A 27,953-nucleotide genomic window follows, 5' to 3' on the forward strand; every position below is an offset into this window, starting at 1 on the left:
TCATATTAGGGAGAAAAGAAATGAATCAAATACTTTATCATCGAGCCATTAAGATAATCTGGAAATTTCTTTTGGAACCATTAGAATGATCTGCTGATAAAAGTGCAAGGATGTAAGCCTTTAAAGATTTAAAGGTTAAATCACTAAAAAGCAACTTTGTCAGGTCTTTGTATTGTTGCCTTACATGGCAGCCCTGGCAAGACAGCTGGTTTCGGGCACCATTGTTCACACAGAGGTAAAGTAAATAAATGGCTAAATAAGTGTGTTCTCTATGATTCTGCACGCCTCTCTCACATCTCCTGGATACTGGCCACCTAGGAGCAAGCTTCACAACAGGGAGACACCAATAAGCATGTTTCAGCTCGCAGAACTGCTGCAGGTTAAGAAACTCTTAGAAATCAGGTACACAGGGAAAGGAAAATACTGTCCCAAGGCAGATGTGACAGTATTAATGTGCCAAATTTATTATTAATTATTAACGTGCCAAAATTAATGTGGAGCTTCTAATTTCTCTAATGCCTTCGGTAGTGACGCCCCTGAGAGAGAAAAGGTTTCAGAGGAGATGGTAACCCAGGAAGGAATCACTCACAGAGGAAAATGCAAGGGTGGCCGGAGGGCTCAGCTCCCAGCAGGCAGTAGGAATTTGCCATGGTGCTTTCTTTGTTCCCAGCCGCTCCCATTTTACCCAGCAACCTGTTAAATATTAACCTCTACTTCTGAGGCCTGGAGGAGGAAGTGCCAGCAGCAAGCACTCTGGACCTCTGCAGGCAGACAGGACTGGAAAGTCAGCTAACGCTGCAGCAAGCAGAAGAGTGAGTTATATGCAGCCTCCCCAGTTTCCTACAGAAACTTTCTCCAGCAGTTTTCTGCGGCTTTCTCTTCTGCAGCCACCTGTGCACTGTAGTCCTGACTGCCGCCCAAGCCCCTGTACCATCATGAGCCGTACATCCCATGTAAGAAACGTGCCAGGAACAGCACAGCCAGCCTGTCTCTCAGGGGGTGTCAGGTATCAAACTGGCCCATTCTCTTTCTGGTTCAGCAAGCCTCAGTGGCTTTTCTAGTAGAGCAAAAGATGGGGTTAGCCCTTGAAAATTGCTCATATAAGCTCTTATTTTCATTGTAATAAACCCAAAAGACAAATCTAAAACCTGGGATGTGCTCAAGACTGCAGGAGTACCCTCAAGAGAGGTGCCTGAGTGGCCCCATTTTGTCTCAGAGACCTACAGGTTCATATAGGAAAGCTGAGCTAGGAATCCAATAGGCTGATTTTCCACTTGGTTAGAGGAGAAAAACGGCAAATCAAGCAACACACTCTTACCCCTAACTTACCTGGTATGGCAGACTGAAATGGGTGCCTGCTGCATAAGCTCATCGTGAGATTATCTTGATCTTGAGAATCGGAATCTGGGTGACCAGCTTGATTACTAAATCATCATCTGGTAGCATGCCAAAAATGTGATAGCCCAGATAGGTTCCTGCATTACTGCAGTCTTTCCAAATAGATCTAATTGAAAGTAAGATGATGCCGTTATAATTTGTGTATATGCTTCAAAAATGTAATTTTACCTACACATTTTCTTTTCAATAGATCTGGCTACCCATCCCCCCAGGAAGAAGATACCATTCACAAAATCTTCAGCACCCATTTATGGTATCTGAGGATGCAGTCTATCATTAGTGCAATTAAATTCCCTGCAGAATGCGTAGCAGAAGTCAGAGGCGAATTGTCTTTGCAACTTAGCAAGCTTTGTTTGAAGTTTCCTTGAATATGTTTAGTTGAAAAGATTGGAGGGATGTAGAAAATGAGATGACATTTGTGATTGCTGAGTTAAACAAAAGTTGCAGGAAAATTCTTTTGGAAGGGACAAGGGTAAAGTGTGAATACTCCTTTAACAATCTATGTTTTACAATTTCCTGATTAATTGTTGCAGTAAAATCAGTTCCCTGACACTGATTGCTTCAGCAATAAGCTAGCAATTACTTTAGCTGGTTTTATGTTATGCATGGAAGTTGCGTAGAATCATGTCTTGTCAATTATCCTGTAAATCAATTCCTTCATGGGTAGCCATTTAGCTCTGACCTCTGCTATTTTCTGTAGACTACAAAATCGAAACATGCATAATGTCTGTGCATTAGATCTCAGAGTATCCTTGCTTTTTTATGAAGGAACAAAGATTTATTAATTTCAAAGTCCTTATTCAAAGCTACCCTAAACCTGTTAGAATAGATTGTCTTTACAGTAGGACACTAAGACAGTTTTTCTCTGTAAACCCAGCTTGTATTCTCAATGTAGCCAGGCATCTGTGTTGTACAGAGTATGGCTACAACTGGCTTTAGACCTACAGCGTTTCTGGCTGGGGAGGCCAAAAGCAGGGTAGAGCTCTCACCCTGAGAAGAAAGAGCTTAACAGCTGCATTGGGCGAAGTTGTGGGAGAGGCATGAATGCAATTCCTCTGCTTTTTAGGAATAAGTACAAAAGGGCTCAGTCTGCACAGGCATTGTTTTAGTGAACAATGAATTCACCGATTAAAAAAAAAAATCTAACAGCAAAGGAATCTGAAAAATGAGAAAAGTCTTTTAGAGAGTGATGGGAAAAATCTGGCAGTGTGTGAAAAAAATAATCAGAGAAGCTTTCCTTGCCCCGTTGTGAAATGGCCCCCTGCACCCTGGGCAGTGAGCAGTTGCAGAGCTCAGCTGCGCCTGTGGTTAATAATAAATGGGCTCTCTCAGCCAGGAGCGCCTGCCTGCGCACCCCCATGCTGCTGCCAGCCCCCCCTCCTCCCGCCTTCTCCTGGGGCTGCCCAGGCACCGCTCCAGTAGCCACCCAGCCTCCCTACGGGAGACGGACGCCCAGAGGTAAGAGACACGCCAGGCCATTGCTCCATGAGGTCGGATGCGCCGGATCGATCACGAGGGGAGGCGAGCAGGGACGGTTTGGAGGAGGGAGGAAAGGCGGTCTGTGCTAGAGCTGCCCGAAATCCACTAGGAATCTGCAAAGTTTTGTTACAAGGTGAAAGGTCGGACGGGTCTCACTGCAAAACTCGCCAAGCTTCAAAAACCTTTCAGCCAGCTCAGGCTGAGTGTTGGCTGAGTTTCCAGCAACCATCAGCTAATTCATATTGGGTTTCAGGTGGTGACCAGCTGGTTTTTATCCACCGGCCAACACAGCTCGGGCACTCCTGGCTGTTGTGCTTCAGAGTTTGGGGGGTTGTTAAGATTCAGAGCACAACTCGAGCAGCTCAACCCATCCTTGGCGTAACCTTGTTGGCTTAATGAATTTATTCCAAAGCTGACTTTGCCCTGGAGAGCGAGGGGTGTGTACACACACACACACACACACACACACACAGAGTGATACCATAACATTTGCATGAACCGCTCAGGCTGCTGGCTGCTGAGCTTAGCAACGCACAGGCAGATGTTGTAAATGTAAAGTAAGAGCTTTTCCCGCTTTTCTGTCATGATATGACTCCATAGACTTAATTAAGTTTTTTGTCCTTAAAAAGGATTTGGAAAGTGGAAAATCTTACTGTTTCAGTCAGGTGTGTATTATGTCTAGCTGAATGAGTCCCTCTTTTCCTGCATTACACAGCCCAAGCTGTCCTGTGTAGCTGAAGTCTTTAGATTTTGGCAAAAATACTTTTCCTGGCTGTAAGATGTTTCTGTATAGCTGTAGTGCCACACACTGTACTGAGATCAGAGCCATGTTCTGCTAAGTGTAACATGAACACAGTACTGTATTCTAATTAATTTGCCATCCAAGTTAACAATAGGTACAAAGGACTGAAGAAAGAAATCCTTTCCTCTCGTTGGAGGCCTATCCCCCTTGAGGAATATGGCCAAATGCCCAGGGAAAATAAGTGAAACAAGCCAGGCAACGAGTGAAACTGCGCTGAGGCCCAGACCAGACCAGTCTCTTAACCTTTGCAACTCTCTCCCCCTCTTTTTCTGTTTGGAAATGAATTTAATTAAAGTGAATAGGAGTTGCTAAGAGACCAGAGGAGTTCTGGAGTTTGTTGCTGGGGCTGAATTGCCACTCTGCTTCCAAAGCTTTGCGCTAAGAAGGATGATGTAACATGAGCCTACATAAAGCACCACCGGCCCTAAGGAAAGCTGGTCTTTCCTCCTTAGAGTTACAGTCTGGTTTACCACTTCTCAGCTCCTTTCTTTATTTTACCGAACTGCTTGTTTCCTCCTAGATACTGGCAAAAATCAGGTTCATCTCTTTACAGCATTCTTCTGCCCTGTAGATTTCTCCTTGTGATCTTTCACGTTGGAGGTGGCAGTGGCAGAGCCTGTAATTTATCATGAGCAAGTAGTTTTGGAAATTAAAAGGTTGTCTACTTCTAAACTCCCTGTAGTTCGTTACTCCTCATCCTTTCCTCTGCTCCACTGTGATTTCAGCCCAGCATTGACAATGGGTCAGGTAAATTCTTCCAGCTCGGTTTCCGCAGCTTAACATTCTGCTTGGACACCCTGGCTCATGCTTGAAACACCAGGAGAATCTCCAGGCAATCTGGGCAAGGGTAGTTTACCTTCCAAGATCAAGGCAAGAGATGATATGTTTAGCTTCACATAGTCACATCATCGCTAAATTACTTCCATTTTTACCTGACTTTTGTTATCTCAGGACCATCTGTAGGCACAAGATGATTAGGAAGATAACCTATAGCCTGGGAAGACATGTGTCCGCTGCAGCATGTGGGACCACCCAGGTGAGAAGATTTCTGCATGGTGAGTAGCATATTCAGAAACAGTTCCTGGGTGGCAAGCATTTTCCTCATCTGAATGCATCAGGGACCTTGCTGCCAGTATTCTGGGAGCAAAGCAAAGAGTAACAATAGTCTTGATGCACCATAGTCTTATATTAAGTTACTATGGTATCCTTAGTGCTTCCACTCTTTTAAAACATAATCGTTGGGCATGGTTGCAGGGCTCACTTTGTTCACAGTAATGTTGATTTAAAGTAATGTTACTGGAACCGCTGACAACCCAGCTGCAAAAATGGTGTCAGAGGAGCATTTAGTGATGATGATGAGGGTTGTTATTAATATTAACAGTGGAGGTATTTTGCAAATATTTCACTTACCTAAAACACAGCTTTAGTCTTCGTGAAGTTATTTGTGAATTCACTCTAAAGAACAGCTGAAGAAGGGAATAAATTTATTGTGATGATGACAATTTGCCTTTTATAAAACCACTCAGTAGTTACTGCAAATACCCATGCAAATAATTCAATTTTCTGTGTTTATCCTCAGGTGCTTATTTCAAGATTCAGCCCTCAGTACAGGAAGCCCTGATGGAGGGGAGACCAGTTGTAGCCTTGGAAAGCACCATCATTACACATGGCATGGCCTATCCTCAGAATCTGAGGTGGTGGATTTTGATGTTCCTCATTCAACGAAGTTGTAAGAATGAGGCATATAATTGGTGGATTGGTATCAGTATTCTTGGTCAAGCTAAAACCCTTGTAAGAGCAAATGGAAATGTCAGGTTGCTAGGCATGCAGAATATGAGCTCAGGTGTAAAACAATTGTATCTGGACTTTTAAGGACACATATGGGGTACCTATTTGTCTCCTTATCCAACACCTTAAGTTTCTGGCTTCCTTTAAAATGTGGCAGCAGCTGATGTCATCACTTGCTCTAAAAGAGAGCTACCAGCCTTTTTGGCTGCATAGTTTGCACAGACATTGAAAACACTGCGGTTTCTTCTGGTATATCTTTTGTAATGCAAAAAGGATTGGAACACAATAGTGAAGTCTGTTCCTTAGCATGTCACTCAGAACAGCTATTGTGAGAGCTGCTGGTTCCTCTCGCTGCCTTGTGTACCCCACACAGAAAACGCCCCACTTCTACCCTTTGTTTATTGATGTTCAGTAGACTTGTGTTTCACCGAGTTATGGTGCCACAAATCACTTCACTCTCCCCTCCATCCTTGCTTCCAGAAAGCACAGGAAGGTTTCAGTATTGATTTTCCATCTTGCTTTTTACCTGGCCATTATTCTGCCTGACATTCTGTCTTAGAATGAAGCTCTAAAAACTCGGTTTTGGGGAGGAGGTAGTTTCAGTAGTTAAAGATCACCTAGCATATCTACAGATAGCTCAAAAAGGGAGAAGAAGCTGCTCTTAAAAAGAATAGTGTATGAATGATCAAGTATAAAACCTGCAAAGGTTAGAAAGACCTAGTGTGCAGCCCTAGAGTATCCTCAGACTGCAGCTTTTTGGCACTGTTACTCTATATGTAACTGCTTGTATTGTGAAAAATATATCCCAGTCAGGACATTGACCAGGGATATATTGAGGGACATTGAGCAGGGCTTGAATTACCTGGGGTTTCTGTGAAGGTCTATGATCTCAGACAAATAACAGGTAATAGATACAGAAAGGTCCTATTTTGAGAAGATCCCTATTTTCAGTAGCCTATTTGTACAACCAGATTTGTCTGCAAACCAAGTGATTTTTCTCAACAATGAAGCACAGAGCTTGGACATTTCTGTCCTGTAAATGGGGGTCTGCACTTCTGCAAATTCAAGTGCAAAGACTTCTGCCATTAGGAAGATACAGAAGAGGAACTGGACTTCACTGAAATCCCGAGAACTGTATAAAACTGGAAACTGGGAATGATGGCCAAATACGGCAGTTTTCTTGATTGTTTGCCTCACTAATTTTGTCATTGTTGTCTTGTTCATCTTATTTTAGCATGGCCAGAGAGGTGGAAGAAATTGTAACAACACACGGAGCAGTGCCAGCCACTGTAGGTATTTTAAGGGGTCAAATCCATGTGGGACTCACAGACGAGGAACTTGAGTTCTTGGCAAGCAGTAAAAATGTAGTTAAAGTGTCTCGGAGAGATCTTCCTTTCGTCCTCAGCCAGGTATGGTATGCAGACTTTCTATTGTGGTGTTTTCTATATGGCAATAGTATAGTGCTCTCCAGCTTCAAGCCAGGTGGCTTTTAAACCTCTTGAAAATATCATGTAAAGTGGTGTCTTACTGGTAAGCTCAAACGTGTCCTATCTAGAGTCAGAAACAGAATGAGGGAATAACAGCCATGAAATACAGCTCCTGAAAAGTCATTCTGGATTGGCTGGCAAGCCATGAGCACTTGGCTAAGAATATTCTTACTGGCATGATAAGGCATCATTGCATTACGTGTTAACTATATGACATGCAGTCCATCCCGAGGAACACACACAGTTCTTAAGGTCACCCTAGCTGCCCATGAAGCCTTTGGGTTGGAAAGCCCTGGAGAACAAAGGCCTTTGCTGTCACCAGGGCAAGAATGGTTTACGTAGCAAGGACAGTGATTCCTCTGCAGTTTTGCCCAATAGAATATCAGAATTTCACCTACCAGCTGGCAAGAGCCAACTGTTGTGACATTTCTGTGTAATAGACCACAACCATAGCTGCCTGCATGTGGTATTCTTGGGCCACTCTGGTGCTGACTGCAACTGGCTGTCCCCTGACAGGGCTTGTCTGGTGGCACTACAGTGTCTGGAACAATGATTGCTGCACACAAAGCAGGAATCCCCGTGTTTGTGACAGGCGGCATAGGAGGTGTCCATCGGGGAGGAGAGAACAGTAAGAAAATCAATAAATTCTACTTCGCTCTACGTTGCTACTGTTTTATTTAATTCCATCTTTTTCCTTTTTCCCAGTCTGTCCTACAGTAACTGTCCACTCAGAAGAGTGAAGCTATCATTCTTCTTGACCATATTATGGTTGTTTTCTTCCCAGTATCTCCTTTCCAGAAGCTTCTGAATATTCCTCTCAAGCACTGGCCAGTTGTTAAGAGGGTGGGAGTTTCTCTTTATGCTTTGCTTACTCAGTTGTATGGATATTGTTTGCTGGTGCAACAGGAGCTGACTGTACCTCTCCCAGTTTGTAGTGGCTGGGTAACCTGATACTGGCTACCGAGCACAGTGTTGTTATCGACTCTCAGCTGAGGAGAAAGAGAGTCTTACCAAAGAAGAGACTTAGGCCCTGGTCCATGTTAGAGGTGTGTGCTCCTCTCTGGAAAATGGCCCAGCCTTGGCAGTGAAGTTTGTGACCTTTAAGTACCTTCTCTCTTCTTAGATATATTCCTAGCGTAACGTAAGCACCCTGCTGGATGCCATCCCTTTCAGATGTGATGTAAATTCCAGACCAGGGAGTTTCCTGAGGTCTGCAAAGCTCCTGTGGCGCTTTTTTTGCCGGTGATGTCAATACCAACATCAAAATTACTTAAATTATATTCCATCTCCTTCAATTTTGTCCTTGCTTTATAACACTTTCTTTTTTTCTTTTATACCCTTTTTTTGCACGCTGTTTATTGATGTGATCAAAGAGCTGAGAGATACAGTGCAAGCCTGCACCTCTGCCTTAAGCCATGTGACTTCTTTTTGTCAATATCTCTTACAATCTCAACACCTAAAGGCATGATCTAAACCTGTAATACTTGTTCATGTATCTAAATGGTTACAAAAGCAGGCAGTGTCATCCCAGGCAGATATAGTTTTTTAAGAGGACAGATCACATCAGTTTGGAGTACAACACAATCACCACCCAACGGCTGCTTGTCCCTTGACAGGTCTGGATGTGAGTGCTGACTTGACAGAGCTAGGAAGAACGCCAGTTGCTGTTGTATCTGCAGGAGTCAAGTCTATCCTTGATATTGGCAGGACACTGGAATATCTGGTAGGTAGCATGGGCTGCTGAGCCTGAAAGCAGATAATGTTGTATTTTGTGTACAGAACACCCAGTGGTGTTGGGGTAGGTATTAAGCATTTTTTAAAATGTCTGTTGAGAGGACATGAAGCCATATTTACGTTACTCTAGTCCTGGAGCTGTAGAAATGCTGGGCTGCTCCCTAGCATAAAGCAAGGGGCTGTGCCAGCAGCTATTCCAGCTGAGGCCAAAGGCAGCGCTAGCCACGCCATGTTTCTCTGCCCTTAGACTTGCGTTTCTGGGAGAACACTCCAGAACTGATGGATCAGGCAGGCTAGATCCATCAAACACTAAAATAAAAATCAGAATTAAAATGGGAATCAAGATGATTTTTAATAGAGTCACTTTTTAAGGTTTGGTATGTTGGAAACCACCAGGGCCAGCACTTCAGGTGACAGCCGACGTCAATACTTCTCAATCATTTATATTCCTGTCAGCTCATGACATGTCTTCAGATCACAGGTTGTTACCTTGGACTCAGTATTGTGCTAATGGCAGCTGTGTGGCTTTTGATCAGCTCCGAGCCCAAGCAAAAGACGTGCATGTCTCCTGTGCCTCAGTAAGCCAGATTCTGTCTAACCAGCTACCATGTCTGGCTCTTTACTTTGAAAAATGTTGGTGATAGAATAGAATAGAATAGGATGTATAAAAATAACCAAACCCTGTGCTAAAGAAAAGTAGTTTCTAGCTGGGTAGAAGGAAAATGTGCTATTTTTTTGGTGGGTCCCCTTTCCCTCCACTGATTACCCTCTTGTCTCACCTTCACTGCTGCAGGAGACTCAGGGAGTCTGTGTAGCTGCCTTTGGAGAGTCAAGGGAGTTCCCAGCCTTCTTCTCACGCCAGAGCGGTTTCCAGGCACCATATCACGTCCGGGATGAAAAGGAGGCAGCTGAACTCATTGGTGTGTTTCAGAAGGGAAAGGCCCATGTAGGGCCCTGGAAAAGAGGGACACAAAAATCACCTTGGATGAGGCACTTTCTTTTTTAACTTTGGAGAAGGGTTGTCCCAAAACCCAAGCCATCCCACCTTCCCCATTCCTGCTTCAGTGTTTTGAATACAAAGTACCAGGGAAGTTCAGTCTTTACAACAAGTTTTTTAGCTAGCTGCAGCCACCTTGGCATGTCCATACATGTTTTGTTCACACTGGTGAAGTGAAGGGAACATGTATGTTAATGTGTTTACAAAAACAGGGCCTTCAGAAGTAGAATTAGTTTTCTTTATTTAAAAAAAAAAAAATTCTTTGCCCCTTTTATTGTACAGACAGACTCAAAACAAATAGGCAGATGTAGAGTGATTGGTAGCTGGAAAAGAACCTGTCCTTGGGTCAGCTAAGAAAAGGAGCTCCAGCTCTTCACCCCACTCCCACTCCCACTCTCCTCTGTCCTGTCCCTTCAGCATTTGATTTATCCAAGGAGAACTGCTAATGATCTGCCTGTCCTCTCCCAGCCAGCGCTCTGGGGCTAGGCCTGAGCAGCGGGGTGCTGATAGCCGTGCCCTGTCCCCAGGAGCGAGCTGCCTCAGGCCAGGTGATGGAAGAGGCCATCCAGCAAGCTCTCAGCGAAGCCAGGTGAGAAGCAACCTAAGCCTTGTCCTTTGCTCACCCAGTGGTCACGGGGAAGTAAACAATTCCAGGGACACTGCTGCAGGGGCTGTAGCACAGCTTAACTGTGGGCACGGGTGAGCCCACAAGATGCTTTCAACCATAGTTTTACCTAACCTGAATCTTGTTTATAGGACTTTTTAGGGTATGTGGTTAAGGAGATAAATTATCTGCTAGCAGCAGTGCTGCTTCTTTGATGTTGTTTCAGCTCAGTCATCTCATCTGCAGGCATTTTCTTTACATTTGCAGGTCCAAAGGGATCACAGGCAAAGAACTGACACCTTTTATGTTACAGAAGCTCAGTGAATTAACTGATGGGAGGTCACTGGACTCCAGTATCCTTTTACTGAATGGGGGGGTGGGGAAGGTACTCCAGCGTATTTCATATCTCTTCTGATAACGCTTGGTAGAAAATGCTGTCACTTTATTGACAGTCTAGCAAGGGGCAAACACTTCAGTATCTGGAGATGAGAGCTTATCAACTGCATCCTGCTTTTTCAGGAACACCTTATTCACTTTTGCATTAAAAATTGGAGGCCAGCACAGACAGCAAGTGGTCCCGAGCCCAAAGAGATCCCTCACATCTGATCCCCAAGCTTGCCTGCTCTGTGATGGAGTCTCAGGACACCATTGTCTGTGGTGGAGTTGCTCACTGGAAGGTACCTGGGCTTCCCAGAGCACTGTGCTATACCTCACATTGCCTTATCCAATTCTTCACATGGGTGCAGAGTAAGAGAAACTTGGAAGAAAACCACCCCTTGGTGGGCCAGAATCCTCTTGCACAGGCAAGAGAAAAGCAGATCTACTGGCTGGGATGCCAGTGTAGGATCTGGAAGAGCTGGATTCACATCCAGGCTCTGCTGCCAGCCCTCTAGGAGACCCGGTCAGTCAGGGCAGATTGATAAAGGCATTTTTGGATATTAGAGCTGTATGCAGCCACAAAGTGGGGCTTTCAAAGCCTCTGATACTCTGCTCCCAGTGAAACTGCTGAAAAAATTGCTTATAGAGTCTTGACAAAAATCTTGGTAGGCATCTCTTTCTGGAAAAGCCAGCCAAGATCCTCAAAGGGTTTTAGACTTTCGGCTCTAGTTTAAGTACTTCACCTTCTCTTTTTCTCTGTGAAGCCTTTACTTCCATTCCCTATCTGTCAAATTGAGATGACAGATTCCCTCTCTGTGGACACAGGGGGAGGAAGGTGAGAAAACTTAAAAAAATTCAGGGTGTTCATGCAGTATTGTAACCCAGTATGTGTGTCCCCAAAGGATTATGGTATAGGGGGATCAATTCTCATAGCATGTATTTTCTGCTTTCTCCCTCTAGGCAGTTCCTGCGTAGGCTTCTGACAGGTCAATTTTGCTGCTATTTTTTCTTTTCCTCAAAGAAATGCCAAACAGACCTTGCTCTGATCCAGAACAATGCCAGGGTGGGCAGCTGTATTGCAGTGGCCCTGAACAAACTACAGAAAGCCAGAAGGAAGGGGAAGCTGCCTTGGCAAGAGGACACAATCCTACCTCAACCAGTGAGTCTCCTGCTGTCCTCCATATAATGCCTCTCTGCTGACAGCACGGGATAAATTTATATCTATTCCCAAAAGTAAAAGGTGACTCAGCCAGAGGCCAATCTTTCTGATTCATGCTAGCAGACATTCTCTCTTTAATATTTTTTATTCTTCTCAGATAAATATCCTCTCCTCCTCCCCTTATCCACATTTACAGGGAATAAAGACTGACAGTGGCCTAATCCCATAAAGTCTTAGACCATTAAATCCATTAAAACTTTAATCACCTTTTCACCTTTTACTGTGCCCTTACATACAACTTCAACTGTATTGCCCTCAGTGCCAGGGAACTCGTGACTACAGGAGTAGACCTGGAAGAGGATGGAGTGAGATATTTTGAGCTGCTGAGCCTTACACGTTTTATAAATATCTCTTTTGGCCTCCTGCTCATGACTGCCAAAATTACAAGAGGTACAGAATATCCCAAACAAGATCCATTATAACCCTAATACTCTATTCACTATCTTGGATTTTGTATGTGCCACATAATTTACAGGAAATCTATTTTAGGTAGTCTTTAGAGAGCTGAAAAATTTTCTAAAACCCATTTGCGATAGGATTTGTCAACATAAAAGAGGGCAATGACTCCAGAGGCAATAACCCAGCATTTGATGGAACGAGAAGAAAAAGCTCTATGTCCCCAAAGAATCTGGAAACTTCCTGTTTGTGGAGCTGTACTGCTTTTTCTGGCTTTGTAGAACAATAAGACAGTGATCCGTAAAGTGTCACTGGGTATGGCAATTTCTTCTGGGAGCTTGCGAGAAATGACTGCATTTTTCTGCCCACTTTTTCCCATTTTCTTTGCTTTCTTTTTATTTTTTTTTTTTTCCCCAACACAGCAGTGCTTAAATGTTTCTGAGGTTTGGTATGGCAGAAATTGTCCCAAGAGAGATGGCTTCAAGGACACTGACACAACCAGACCCATGCAACTTCTTATATTACTCTACCACTACACAGAGAAACTGCCAGCACCCATATATGTACACAGTAACATCCCACCTGCCATGCTGGGGCTGGCTATGAGCAGGCATAATTCAGAAAGCAATATATGGAAGAGATTTAGATTCTAATCAGGTTTGTACAGACCTGTGTCTAGCCATCCAAACTGAGCACAGGGCTTCACACTGTAAATTAGACAGCTCTCAAGAGGGTGGGAAAAGTGACTAGGAAAAGCAAAGACTTGGAAACTTTTTCCTCAAGTCCTTCCAACTGCTGTTTACCTCTTTCTTCCCTCTTCAAGGTCGTGATTGGAGGTATCAACGTTGACTTTATAGCCAAGGCACAGAACCCTGTCATCCTGGTACTGTATCTATAGCAGTTTTCTTAGCATCACTGTCATTTCCAGCTACTTTTACAGGAGTGTCAAGCCAAAGAGGGGTGGGGGGGATGGTGGTATGATGCATGATATCCACATATCTGTATGCACACACATGCACAAACCTGGGAGGTGTAGTGCTGCATTTGGTGTGTTGTCTAGGTGGGCAATGGAGTGATACATACTGACCTACTCTGCTCCTGTGCTGAAAGTCACTATCCCTACCACTCAGGACAGGGACAGAGCAATGTATCATCCTTACAATCTCCACATATGACTTTGGCCTCTACAGTCTAAGTTAAGTTACCTTGGGGATATTCTCTGATGCCATAAGCCCAAATTGCTCTTTTAGCAGAAGAGCTGCCCAGGGTGCTCTCGAAACACATATGCAAAGAACTAGAAGCAATAGGTGGAGATCCTCACTGTGCTATGACAACCTCTAATTTAAGGACAGACCCTATAGGGAGAAAATGCCTAGGTAAGAGCCAGGTCTGGCCACCTGGGACTGTCTTGGCTATGGAAAGCAGCATGAATAGGAGCAAGAGTCTCCACAGTGGTAAGAAACCTTTGAGAAAAGTAATACTGACACAGATACAGCTAAACAAGAGAGTCAACTTCCTCTGTCATAAAGGATTTGAGTCACAAAAAAAAAAAAAAAGAAAAAGATTGCTTAAAAAAAAATAGAACATTTTAAATGTTACCAGACCTTCTTCCTCTCAATTTTGTTTGATCAAGAAACAACCAAGCAGCTAAAGTGGAACAGACCTGGGACTTCCCCATGCAAATGACAGCCATTTGCATAGTCTGTAAATTTTTGTTGAGCTATATGAAGTACTACAGATTGAGTGGTGAAGCTTGCTCAGAAGTTGTTTGGTGTCTCAAATTACTCTTTTTTTTTTTTTTTAACTCTATTTTTCCTGCCAAGGCAGGAAACTCCTGCCATCAGATGGGGCAGTCTGTGAAGACCTCTCAGTCAGGGAAAGACGTGCTGGGGAAGAAGTCCTTAAGGAAGTTGGCTATTCAGTGATACAGAGGCAGAGGCCAAAAAGTATTATAATGGTCAATGGTGACACATGCTGTGGCATCAGCTATGAAGGCTTGCAAAACCAAAAGTTCAACTGCTTCAGCTGTGATCTAACTGATAACATACATACCCCACACTCAGCTATCAGGACAAGGAGCTAAGCTGTGTCCAAGGGTGGGCAGCCACCCCGTGGCATCAGAAGTGAGTGCAGATCCCTGGACCACCCAAGGCATGGTGAGGGGCCAAGGGCAGCTGTAGACCCCCCTGGGAACAGCTAAAGTTGGAAAAGGAAAAAAGGAGATTTTAATGTTGCACAAAAAAGTGAGGCTTTAGCTGCCCTTCTGTATAGCAATGAGCCCTAGAGCTGATGGTCCATTGTGGCAGCTACCCAAATGCCAAGCTGCAGGAGGATTTGGGAACTGAGAGCCAAAACGTTCCTGCTGACAGCTGCTGTGGTTAGGCACAGAGGAGAAGGCACTCTCAACAGCATTGCTTTGTTTTGGCTTTTAAGGACAGATTTTTTCAAAGGGCTCAGCACCCAGCAGGCCCCACCCTTATGCATGCTGGATTTGTTGCAGAGCACTGGGGTACTCAGACCTCATTCTGTCTCAGCAAGAAAGCAACCGTCATCTGTCCTGGTTGTCATTCCCACAGGGCTTTCAAGGCTATCCAGAAACAAAATGCTTTATAAGTAGCTATCAGACCTGCAGATAAGGATGCATGGTCTTGCTCAGAGAAAGGTGTTAGAAGCAGCATTATGGTTATAACTCTCTCAGAATACCCAGAAGTTGGGCAGAGTCTCATTTTATGTTAGGAATTCAAACTTCTTAGGACATGGAAGAAGGTCCCAGAGACTCAATTCTCAAACATTGCCAGAAAGCATCAGCCCATTTTCACCTAAGTTTTTACATCTCAGCCAGCCTCCACCTGAACACAATGTAGAAGGGATACCTAGTACCACTCAAATTTGGAGTTACCAGCTGAGCTGGCAAGGTACAATGAAAGCCAGTCATTTTCTTCAAAAGCAGGCTGCTAGTTTCTCTCTCACTGCGCCCATCTACTACTTTAAAGCTCTGTGGGGTTGTACAACAGCACCCACAGCTGGGTCCCTGAGTGGGAGGCTGGTACATCTGCTGTTAGGGCAAGGCTTGGTGTAAAAAACCTGAAACTCTGCCTTCGGGATGTGTGGAGGACTAAAAGAGAAGGCCAGTGTGCCAGACAATGAAAGAAGCTCACGAGTATTTTCAACATTCCTGCAGGCACCATTTTTGAAAAACAGATAGTGGAACTACATAAAATAGAGTTTGTGCTCATTACTGATGGCAGTTAGTAGCCTCTTTTAACATTGAAATCGGGGCCAGTGTTCAAAGCCATGTTGTTTGACTTGCCTAAACAAGAATAATTGCTTTTTACTTTGGAGTGGGTTTTTTTGGTGGTGGTGGTTTTTGGTTTGGGTTTTTTTTTTTTTCCCTTGGCTGCCTCTATTATGGCTAGTGAGCTTCAGAATTAAAATAGGCAAGCTCAGTGCTTTCGAAATCTGCAACACTCAACAGGAGACAGTTGCAGATGGAAATATCCTCATTCCTGGCAGTACCAGTGGCAATTCCCAGGGAGCATGAGCAAATGTAACAGAGGGGCATTTGGGTTAATAAGGAGTGACAAGTAGTGGAAAGATGGACAGAGGCCATAGGTTGCTTATATACATGCAGCTCTGCTCAGGTGGTCTGAGCAGATCAGGGCTTGGAAAGCTGCCAGACAGAAAAGCAAAGGCAACCAAGAATTAGCACCAAGTCTTACAGACTACAAAACTGGAGAGTCAAGGCGAACAAAAACAGCCTGGAGGTCAGAAGAGAGTAATAAAAGAGCATATTTAAATGGGAGAGCAGCCTCTTACAGTCATAGGACTGGATGCAGAAGAAAGCATTGTGTGCAAAGGACAGATGTACAGCTTCACACAGGGGAAGAAGAAGGGTCCTTGGGGAGCTTTGGTATGAGTTTTGGGAACGCCCAAGAACAGTGATGGGTTGCAGGCAGAATATTTCTTACTGCGAGACGGCAATACATTTATTTAAGATAGATAGTGGTGTTCACAAGCAAGAAAAATGTGTAGTGCAGGGGTATTCTGGCACACCTGGGCTAACATGGGGCAGAGAGAATTTGAGCCAGGAGCTGCTGTGTGTAGGCATGCACACACTTCAGCGCTTGCCACCCAAACACTCGACAAACTCTTGAAAGCTCTGACTTATCCAGAACGGTGGAGATCATTATGACCTCCAGTGGCAAGCTGTCTTCAGAAATGGAAAGTACGTTTCAGGATTTTATGAAACAAGAGCTTTAAAAACATTTGATAGCCAGATTAAGCCCAAACTGATCTGAGCACTTACTGATGTAACTCTTGTGGCAGAAGAATTGGAAGAGGAGACGGGTGAGGGATTGCTTGTGCTCTGACAATTTGGGTGTTTGTGACAGACTGACAGATGGACAGAGGAGTGGAAGGCAGAGGCAAGAGAAAAGAGAAGTTGATAACCACACAGGTGGAGAAGAAGGGTATTTTTGATGAGGGAGATGTTTGGGAAGAGAAGAATAAGTGAAAAAGTATTCAGACACTGAAACAGATCCTTCCATGAGTAAAGTACAGAGGCAGTACAGGCGAAGGTAACACATCTCATTTTACTTTCAAAGAGGAAAATAAATAAATAAATAAATAAACCAAACTGCTTAAAGGGAATGCTGGGTGGCCTGGAAGGCAGCTGCAGACCCCATCAGGGCTGGGTCAGCAGCTCTGGAATCCCAGTGCTATTGTGAGCAAGTAAGTTCAGAGGGCTGCTTTTATCGACTGAAACACTCATTAACATTGTTCTAAGAGGTCTTAGCAAATAAGACCAAAACAGCAATACATGGGGAGATCAAGCAGATCTCCTGTCTTAGGAAGTGGGCCTTTGTCATCAAGGTTGAAGCCTGTAGATGGCTGTAGAAGTTTGTATTGCCCTCAATGTGGTAGATAGGTGCCTTCTGCTCCCTCTAATTGCTGACCTATGTTTCAGCAATATCGACTTCACATGTTAATGGAGACATAGCACCTATGCCAAGCAGCCCTCCAAGTTTTGCCAATTAACAATTTATTCTTCCAGGGTGGTGGGCAAACAAATGCTGGAAGAGTGAGACAAACCTTTGGCGGCGTCGGAAGAAACTTGGCAGGTGCCTAATGCTTGGGTTTGCCTGTGGGTGCGTGCCAGCTGTGATTTGTCCTTTGGTAGTCCTTCAACAGCAGGAGCTCCTGAATGCTGTTAAGATCTGGGACACATTAGGCAATATACCAGTGGGCAGACTGCCTGGAAAAGGCAGGGGCCATTCCAAGAAATAAGAGGGGAGGGAGTTGGGTTCAGGAAAAGAAAGGTCCACAAATATGAAGTTAACTAGCACATAGCACAGTGACCCCAAATCAAAGTTAAATAAGCATCAGTGATCTCCAGTGACTACTGAACAGCCTGGCCCTCAGCACTGAATGAATGCCAGGTTATAGTTGCAACCGAAGTATGTTTTGAGCAAGAATTTGAAAGGAATAAGCTTATTCCAAGATGATCATGCATGCACCATGGACAAGAGGAACTGGGGCACAGGAATTATGGTAGAAGAAAAAGGACTACAGTCCTTGGCAACAGGAAAGGATCACGCTGTACCTGGTGCTCTACCACAAGCAGCAGCAGACCAGTGTTTGGGTACTGAAATTAGCAAGGGCAGATTGCAAAATTATTTTAGGATTATTCTGGCTTTTTGACCTTTCCCAGATCTTCCTAACACAAATCTACTACCACTTCAGATCACAAATGGGGAAGATCAAGGGGGGAAAACAAGGCCACCCATGCCACCCGCTGAGGTATAATTTATGGTAACTTGGAGGGAGAGGAAGAAGGGTTTCCTGTGAATCCGTTCAGATTCAGTTGTTCTAGTAAAATAGCATGGTGGGAACAGCAGTGTGGGAAGGCCAAGCACAGAAGCAATGTGAGAAAGCCCACATGCCTGTGATGATAAAGGAGATGATGCCAGGGACGTGCAGAAGTTTCTTTCCCCTTCTTCTCTTTTCCTCCACTCCCAGATGTTCCAAAAAATGCAGAGAATTCAGAGTGCCAGTGCAGCAGGCAGACATAGATCATCCCACTCAACCTCAGCCCGTCATTTGCAGCAGCTGTGGCTGAGTTTCATCTTGAGCGTCCTTCTAGACAAGGATTGATGGGCATTAAGTTTTCTGGGAGAAGGCTTTCCTACAGACACTCATCCTGCACAGGCTGTCACTCTGTTCACAGTATCTGATGGATTTATTAATATCTTTTGTTTCCATTTGCTTTTTAGACTGCTTAAGCCGTCTTGGACAGACTCCTCTCTTTTTATCAGCTGTGGGGAAGGATGAACATTCAGAGTCCGTCCTGCACTACTGTCACCACATGGTATGTTGCACAGTAGTGGCACCTCAGAAGCATGGAAGTGATGATGTTACATAGAAGGAAAAGTCTTCTCAACCCTGGCAGACAAGAGCCACCTTCCATCAGGCTAAGAGTAGAATAATTCAATGCTCCTTTAGTTACAGACAATTAGAAGGCAAGGAGCCACCCCCCAAAATACAGGCTAGATGTATGTCCCATTTGGAGTCTGAACCATGGGGTCTGAATTCAGCTCCAGGAAGTGGTGCTTGAAGGAGAAAGAGAGGTAAATCAGGAGGAACCATGAAAAAAATCTAGTAAGGCCTAAGCACAGCCAGAAATATGTAAACCCCGACCCTGAGAATAGACAAAGCAATGCCGAAATCAGCCTGGTTTGGCTAAAGCATAAGACAGAGAAAACCTTGAAATGGGAACCCAGGCTGGGCACCTCCCAGGTTCAGAGGAGTAGGGTCCTCCACATAGCTGTACACCCCTAACTGTGCACCAGAGGAATACCTGACTTCAGCAGCAGCTCATCCACCAAGGTCAGGGAGCCAGGAGCAGCAGGAGCTCACCAGGGGCAGCAAGGCAGAACATCACCATCCCAGCAGGGAGCAGAGAAAGCCAGGAGGGCAGCCCTAACCTAGGGCAGCAGGCACCTCCACAGTGAAAAGGCAGGACTGAAGAGAAGCGAGGAGAGGGGGTGTAGGTAGAGCCCCCAGGTGAGGCTGGTCAGGGCTATTAAGGCCTATTACTGCCCTCAGGACCCTGGTATCCAAACAGAGCACTTGGGGCCTTAGTTCTGCCTACATGAGCAACTCAGTAAATGAAGCAATTACATTAACTCTTTTTTGGTTTATAAAGGCATCCTAGCAGCAGGTCTATAATCCTTCCTCTACCCAGCACAGCACAGTTTGTGTTATCAAAGTGAACAGTCTCCTAAGGGAAGATGGACTTGCTGGACAGCCACCAAGCAATCCTTGACTGTGACAAAACACATTACCATCAGTGTTGGAGAGGACCCTTTCCTTAAAACCTCCAACTTTCCTGTGAACTACTGGGGGGGGGACGACACATTTCTTTGTCCACATGTATATCCCATAAAATGCCCTGAGTTCTCTAAGCAGGTCGTTCACAAGACCCATAGAGGAAGGACGCCTCACAGTTACTCTGTGTCACTGCTGTAAAAATGGCTCCAAGGCTGCCCTCAAAGTCAGGCTCTGCAGTCAGCGAGGTGGCTAACATAACCGCTAGCTGGAGCGTGCCATCAAGACATGGCAGCATGTCGGCAGGCCATCGAAGTGTCACACAAGCTATGGGAATGGATGGCTGGAGCAGGCAGGGCTTCAGACCACTCTTCCGTTACAACAAGGACACAACTGCACAGCAGAGAGCTGTCACTCTCATTACTAAATGATTTCTTTAAGCTGTGGCATTTGTTGCATTGCAAATATGAAAAAATAGCCATCTGCCAGCACTGTCTAGACTGAGATACCTCTGAAATGTTGTTCATCTCAAGGGAGAAGGGAGGTTGAAGGGAGAACAGCAAGCTGGGCTACTGATCAGGTGGCCACAGAGAAAGAATGAGCTGAGTGTGGCAGGGAAGAGAAACATGCTCTATGTATAACTGTCCTCCCTGTTTTAGGACATGAGTGCCGTCCTTCAGCTGGAGGGGAAGAGCACAGCCACCTACTGTGCTGTGATCACTAGTGCTGGGGAGCTCAGCCTTGGCTTGGGAGATATGGACATCCACCGCCAGATAACAGAGCAATACGTATGCATACCATCTGATTTGTAAGGTTTTTCTTATGCGAAGGAGCATGGACTTATGACAAAAGGCAACTGTTGAAACTGTACCAGGAGGGAGTGGGTGTGCAGAGGGAACATGGGAAATCCAGAAGTTAACCCCAGAAATTGGCCACTGAGATAGAAGCATGGCAAGCTACCAGAGCCCTCTGTTGCTGCTGACCCAGATGGAGCTTCTATCTATTTCTGCTCCATACAGTATCATCACTGCTGTCATCCATGACATGTAGGCCAGAATTCTCTTCATTAACTAGTTCCAGCTAACCTACAATTTTTGGCACCTTAAAGCCAGTAATAAATCCAGTCCACCTGCAGAAATGGTTTTTCTTCCTTTAGGGAAAAACAAAAAAAAATGGACAGAACACCGGTTAAAGCAAGTTTTCCTGTTCCATCGCCTCCCCACCATCCCTGTTGTTTCTACATGCTGAGTTGTACCAACAGGCACTGCTGCTCAGCACATTCAGACCTTCAAAACATCAGGGCTAATGGAAGCAGTGATTAAGGACTGATTCAGTGAAAGCCCCATCACTGCACCCTCCTTCCCTACTCATTCTTTTGTCAACAGAACAAAAGCCTGTGCTTCATGACTGACAGCGATATGGAAGCTAAGTGCAATTTACTTACCAGTGGGATCCCTGTGAGGTGGAGACTTCCTAGGGAAAAATATGGTCATTGCTTCCACTTCCATCCCCACCCTGCCTCTCCCAAGCCTTGGCACAGAAAACCATTACCTGACAGATTAATTCTCCTGAGCTTTATGAAACAGTTGTGGCCAGTGGAAACTCTGAATCAGTCTTCTGCTGCAAAGTGCCTTCTGTCAGTCCTTCTTTCTGCCAGGATTAGCAGAGACATGGGAGGGATGCTGCACGAGTGCCTACAACATGGGCCTGGTGTTCAGGCAGTGCTTGTGCAGCCTCAGCGAGCCAAAGGAGGGAACAGCAGCTCCCCACTCAGCTGCTCCACTGTCCCCCATCCCTACACAATGCAGGAGGACCCAGAAGTGAAACACTCTGATGAACAACCTGTTTTAGGAGGCATTGTGCACAGAGGACATCCAAATGACATGCCCAGCAAGCAGAGGTGTAGTCAAGCCAGGCATAAATCCTACAGTGGCGTTAAAGAGCAGCAATTCCCTTTCCCTGTAGTTCTCTGACTGACCCATGGGTACCAAAGTGGTCTCATGAGGACCAGCAACTATCTTCCTCTGCTGGAGGGGCCCTGCTAGTTGAGTTCAGCTCTTGATGATAGGGAGCAGGGGAAGAAGAAGAGGGGAGGAGATGAGGCAAATGGAAAAATCCATTTTCCTTAGGGAATCACTCTTTTAGGTTCATGCTTGCACCTGAGGGCTGCAATACGAGTGAAAATCCTACATTCCGAGTCTGACTAGCAATCATTTTGTCCCTCTGCAACTACTCAAGCTTTCTCTACTGTGTCCTGGATTTTCCCTAGGTGTCCCAGTTCAAGAAGAACCTGTGCCAGGCCCCACTAGTTTGCATTGATGGAAATGTGCCTCTTTCCACTATTCAGTACATCTGCCAACTAGCTAGAGAGCATCAGCTAGCAGGTAAGGAGAATTTGCCAAGCCCTGGCCCCATAGCTCCTAACTGCACGTGTGCTGAGACACTCCGCACACCCTGAGTGCTCTCCACTGATGCTTGCTGAAGATGATACTCGGTTATTGTCTGACGTGCTGTGTTATTCAGCACTGCTTTCTGTACTCTGCTACTCTATTTCAAATGGATGGAACATTTCTACTTTCTCTGAGTTTTTCTCATTCTGCAGCTAAATCTCATTTCCCATAATGTAGGTGCTATAGCCCTTAGGCACTGCCAGAAAGCCAGGGAAAGCTGCTCTCTTTGCCTTTAATCTCAAGGCAAGCACAAATATGTGTGCTTCTGCCAGTCTGAGCAGCAATACAGTTTCTTTCGCAGAATAAGTGCTAAAGCATCTTTTGAGAGGATTTCTCTCCCACTTTCCATAAAATACATCCCCCCCTCCACTGATGAGCTGAGGACCCTCCACAAGGCTTCCTAAACCTTTAGAGCTATGCCTTCATTTTAAAAGCAAATTCTGAAGGGAGAAAGAATGTTCTTAAAACCTGGCAGAGGCTCCAAAACCAGCTAAAAGGAGTAACAAAACTGAAGTCTGATTATATCACCCCAGAGCCAGAAGCAACTGTCTCATTGCTGAGCAGCAGAAAGGAAATCTTGGGAGACCTTGTCCCAAGCATGGGGGAAATAGTATTTATGTTTCTAATAGATGACACGTATAACGCCAGTTGTGCAGATCACGCCTTCTACACTGCCTCCTGCTCTGACATAGAGATGAACCACTAATTAATTAATTAACTAACCAATTGCAATGTTGTTTTGAAGTGTGCTATGAGCCAACAGATGAGAACAAGGCCTCTAAGCCATTCCTCTCAGACAGCTGGAAAGCGCTCACATACATTTCCCCCAACCTGCAAGAGCTAAGAGCAATAAATCGGACCCTCGGGAACCCTCTGCCAGCAGGTATTGAATACTCAGAAGGGTCAGTCACACTTTTAGATAGCTTAGATCCTGGAGAAGAGTATTTTCCGCTTCAGCCCCCATTTCAAGCCAACTGGGTTATAACACAGGGGGGATTCATAAGCACTCTTGGTGTCTTCCACCTTACAGCCATCTCTGTGTGGGTTGTACAGCCCGGGCTGGCCTGATGATCTATCAGAGAGCACAGTAGGCTTGGGATGGCTCCTTGTCCAAAACCAAAGATCCCATTTGCCTCACTTCATCAGCTGAACAGGGACAATCTCTGGTTTGTAAACATGTCTCTGAATCATGATGCTCTGAGGGTACCTGTCCCAACAGCACCACCCTTTGCAGAAATGAAATACCCCACTACAGGTGGAAATCCAACAGCATCAAGACAAAGAAGTCATGATTCAGTACAGTTTTTTGATCTCTGCAGACACGTTTAGTCCCATGAGGGGTGGTTTCCTCAGCATAGGATAGAGGTATGGTATGGAAATCTAACGTGGGAGAATTCCATGTTTCCCATGATTTAAAGAAAAAAAATTATATCAACCACATTTCAGAAGTGCTCATAAATAGCAGTGCTCATAAATTGTAGTAGCAATGCTCATAAATAGTCTGCCAGCCCATAAAAAGGCCACTCAAGGACCTTTAAAGTTATGTCACAGTTTTTCCTCCCTGCTCTCTGAAGAGCTTCCATCCAGGTTGGAGGATGTTGTCCAGACTGCAATGGCCCTGGCCCGCCCATTGCTGGCCCACCTGTGCTGTGTGGTGGTGACCCTCGGTGCTCGTGGCGTCCTCCTGTGTGGCAAGAGCCTGGGAGGGAGCATCTCGCTTCATCCAGGAGCTCACAAACAGGTAAGGGCTTGGAAAACAAACTCTGAGCTCTCAGTTGCTTTTTTCTGGGACCGTGTAGCATCACTGCTATTTCTGGTGGCATGGCAGCGCTCCTGGGAAACATGGCATCACTGCTGGCAAATGTACATGTTTGAGGGGGTGGAATACACAGCTCTGAAAGAAAATCAAGTTGTCTGTCCCTATACTGCTCGCTCCTAGCAGCAGTGTTTATAGTCATCTAGTTTTAAATGCTCTTACTGTGAATATTCATGAGCGCAAGCTGCATTTTCCGGAAGCTTCACTTAAATCGCTAATCTCTTTCAAAGTGTGAAAAAAAGATTATTGCCTTTTTTTTTTTCCTTTTCTTTTTTTGACATCCGTGCAGCTCTGGATGGCATCAGCCACACCAGGCCTTATCAGCTTGGGCAGTTCCCACTAACTTCCCTTCTCTCCCCCGCAGACTGCTGCTGCCAGCCTCTGTGCCACCCACTACCCCGCCATCCACATCGGCAGGGAGGAGATAGTCAACGTCTCAGGAGCTGGTGACAGGTGTGTGGCTCACTACTTTGTCTTCTCCAGCTAAACGTGGAAGGGCCATAATCAGGTTTCTTTGAAATTCTACTGCAAAGGCAAACGATATTCTGCTGCTTGAGGAACAGACACTAAGGACACAAGAACAAGACTGGTTACTGTGATTCCTTGCAAAGCTTTCTGAAAATGTCCCCTTAAGCATGTTGGAAGCCAGTCTTGCCATTATTATTTTTGCTTTTCTTTAAGATCCAAGCCGTTCATGGCAATCTAGTAGTTCTGAATTAGTCCAAGCTGAGCTGCTAAAAGCAAAGTAAACCACTTTACATCAAAGCTGTCTTACTAACTAACTACTTTGCTTCCACACTTCTCCAATGGAAGTGGGACTACCACTCAGTAGCTCAAATAGCCCTATAAAAGCATTTCATCAGGTTCTGCATTTGCCTCTGGCAATAGCTCATGCTTCAAAAGAGTCTGCTGTGTAATTCGCCTGGCTGTTCACACAATGCAGTACAGAGTAGGAAATGACAGGTGTTATTCGTAGCCCCACTGATCAATTCTCAGTCTGTCAGAGTAATATTTTATTATGGTCCTTGTTAACTTGTCAAACTATATGTAGTAGTCAGGTTTTTTTTCTTCTTGCTTCACATGCAACAATAATTGATTCTCTCCTTTCATTGTCTTGTGCTAGACCAGAAGGCTGTACATATCAGAGATTTCCTTTTATTTACTACTCTTACCTGCTAATAAGATAGCAACACTTCTTTTTTCTTTTATGAGTGTGCAGAATGAAAAGTCATTTTTTTTTGAAACTTACAACATCCTCAATATTTGAGTTAGGATCAATCAATAACTTCTTGCCAAGCTAGTTAACACTCCCTGTGTCCCAAATCACCTCTGCAATGAGTTGACTGCAATTGCCAGCTGGTCTTCTCCAACGAAGACCAATGTGTTGTTTGGAGCAGTAAGTGTAACAGCAGAGGAATGGGTGCTGGGGAGAACCTCGCAGGGTCAGCCTGTCCTAAGGAAAGCTCGGCTTTGCTCACTGCTTCTAGCAGATGTGCCCAACCTCTGCCAGCCCCTCCAGGGACAGTCTTCTCTCTGCACCATCTGCTCAGTACACAACTACCCCTCACCACAGGACAATTTTTTCTAGAGGCTAATGTAAACATCTTCTTCAGGGTTTACTTTCCCTTTTAAAAGTTTACTTTAAGGGAAGAGCAAAGGCGAGATAAAGTGTGCCACTGCCAAACACCTGCACTGAGTTACACAGGAGTACTTGAAGTTTGTTTTTCCTTCCAAAGCTATCTGAAAACTATTACTGCCCATTACTGCTCCCGTTCCTGAAGTAACGTTGGTCTGGAAATCCCATTCCCCAGAGTCCCCAGGTGGGAATATTCATAGTTGTCTTGTTCGTCCTTCCTGGTAACCCCGGAAGTAAGCAGCTGGGTGTAACTCACCGGTTTAATTTCAAAAGAAGTACAAGGTAAGGACACAAAATCCTTCTGAGCAACAGTGGAATTTGGACTTTTCTCAAAGAACTTGGTATTGCCTGACTGAACATTGTCAGTTGGATAAACACGAGAAGAGTCCTCGGCAACCAAGCACAAACCATGTCATTTTGCTTCAAATTAAAAATAACATTTTACTTTTCATCATACTAGAAGTGAAAGCACTACCAAATAAAGAATGCTGCATGTTTTTAAGCATTAAATCTAGAAATAACAAATATTTGAAAGTTCTGAGCTGCAGAAATCCCCATTCTGGAGAGTAAGAGTGCCAAAACAAGCTGGAAATGCCAGGACAATACATCGATGTACCTGCCATCTCCACAGCATATAAACGGGTAAAGTTGCCCAGGCCCAGCCTGTTGGCACTTTCAAGGGACTGTGCAGCAGGATATAACCCAGGGCTGTAACACATTCACAGCTCAGCCCCTGCGAGCCCTGGCACTAATCAGTGGACACCGTGCACCCAGAAACAGTGATCCAGGGCACCTCACGCCTCGCTTCAGCCCTGCAGCTCTCCTACAACTCCAGAGATGCTGCCCAAGGAGCCGTGCGTGCGTGTGGGGAGCAGCGGCTGTTTGCTCCTTACGCTCGGCTGCCGTGACAACATAACACCGCGTGCCTGCACACGGCATTGCTAGGGGATGCTCCCCCAAATATTTACTCTGAACTTCTGGAGCTGTTGAGAGATCAAATGGCTTATGGAAATCATAATCTTCTGTGCCTTTGTTATGGATAAAAAGATGTTGAGGTAATTACTCAAAGAGCAAAAAAAAGGCGATCTTTTTCCTTTCCCCATAGATTTGCTCATCAGTCCTCCCTGCCGTCACATTTTCCAGTCCTTGCTTCTTCCTCTCAAATATTATCTTTTCCCTTCTCTTTCACTTCTCCTTTGTCCTTTCCTAGCTTCCGAGCACCATTACTGTATTTAGCTAGGAATAAACAGTAGTTGCTCCCTGCCAATCACAAACACCATCCTGCACGTATCCATGACTCACCATAGCCTTTCCCTGCAAGCCAGGCAGATGGTGAAGTCATCCCCTTCTCCCGATGGTCCCCTTGGTGCCTTGTGAGGTCCTGGGGGTGACTGCTGTTGTTCCAAGCACTCACATGATATTTACTGGGAAATCTCAAATGGAAAACCACAGCTAAAGTTTACAAAAATCTGAATCTAAAATCTCATTTCAGCTTTGGATTTCTTTTTCCAGCTGTGTCTGTTGCCCCACTCACATATATATGGAAACTTTACCTTTCTTCCCATCCACCCCTTCTCAATGAGGCACAGAAGGGAATGTAACAAGGCACCAACAAGTGACAAAATGATTAGAGAGCAAGGGAAAAATAGATTCTTCCTTTCTTGGACTCCTTTCTTTTCTCCTGCCTCACCTGGAAAACTGGGGAGAAAAGAAAATGGGGTAGAATGGGAAAGTACCTCAACTTCTCAGATGAGAAGCAAATACAATGCAAATAAATAACACTATAAATAGCACTAATAAATATAAAAAAGTAAAAACTTTTCATTATAACCTCACCCCTCCTGTGTGACATATTCTGCTTCTGTAAGTGTCAGTTTGGGTCCAAATGAGTGTTCTTACAAACTAACAACCGTGTTCCCAAAGTCAAAGCTGTTTCCCCAGTGTTCAAAACTGCCTTTCTTTCTCTCCACAGCTTAATGGCGGGAATCCTTGCAGGGATGCTTGCTAAACATGACACAGATACCTGTGTCCGGATGGGTCTGCTTGCTGCAAGTTTGTCTCTCTGTTCCTATGAGCCCATTTCCCCAGAAATCAGCACTTCCAGTGTCAGCCAGGAGCAAGTCAAGAGCAGGAGCTGGCCAGAGGCGAAGGTATGGAAGATGGACTAGAGCACCATGTCTTTCTCACCCATCACCAACTTGCACTCCCAGCATTGCTATTTCCAGGAACTGGGCTGTGTTTTGAGCTTTGAGCTCAAAAGCTGGCTGCTGACCAGAGGACTTAGACTTTCAGTGCATACTACCTTTTGGGAGGTGAAGTGTCAGTGGAGTGCATTTGGTGACAGCTTGTATTGCACTGTTCACATTTGTGTTTGTCTGCTGTTGTTTCCTCTCCTTTTTTTTTTTTTTTTTTAATTTGGTGGGTTACAGCAAATTGGTTACTT

General features: G+C 44.9%; 1 protein-coding gene across 1 annotated transcript; it reads left to right on the plus strand.

The window, feature by feature from the left end:
* The first annotated feature begins 4,648 nt into the window (after positions 1–4,648).
* LOC141924108 (uncharacterized) lies at positions 4,649–27,872 on the plus strand. The gene is made up of 18 exons (XM_074825987.1): positions 4,649–4,734; positions 5,259–5,373; positions 6,702–6,876; positions 7,471–7,582; positions 8,571–8,677; positions 9,482–9,608; positions 10,154–10,274; positions 10,557–10,642; positions 11,702–11,826; positions 13,106–13,165; positions 17,336–17,402; positions 18,555–18,649; positions 20,268–20,396; positions 21,878–21,992; positions 22,804–22,941; positions 23,633–23,799; positions 24,239–24,327; positions 27,483–27,872. Exons 1-18 carry the CDS (start codon positions 4,650–4,652, stop codon positions 27,676–27,678), a joined length of 2,109 nt encoding a protein of 702 aa, XP_074682088.1. The 5' UTR covers position 4,649; the 3' UTR covers positions 27,679–27,872.
* Positions 27,873–27,953: the final 81 nt, after the last annotated feature.

This window comes from Strix aluco, chromosome 5 (assembly GCF_031877795.1).
Source record: "Strix aluco isolate bStrAlu1 chromosome 5, bStrAlu1.hap1, whole genome shotgun sequence".
In the NCBI taxonomy this organism is placed as follows: Eukaryota; Metazoa; Chordata; class Aves; order Strigiformes; family Strigidae; genus Strix; species Strix aluco.

What these genes read in the sequence shown, in the direction of transcription:
- LOC141924108 (XM_074825987.1), top strand. Translation starts at nt 4,650, where the DNA reads ATGATTAGGAAGATAACCTATAGCCTGGGAAGACATGTGTCCGCTGCA. An exon ending in CCATCGGGGAGGAGAGAACA is followed by an intron (nt 7,583 to 8,570) that starts GTAAGAAAATCA and finishes GTCCCTTGACAG; the next exon opens with GTCTGGATGTGAGTGCTGAC. An exon ending in CGGGAACCCTCTGCCAGCAG is followed by an intron (nt 22,942 to 23,632) that starts GTATTGAATACT and finishes TGCTCTCTGAAG; the next exon opens with AGCTTCCATCCAGGTTGGAG.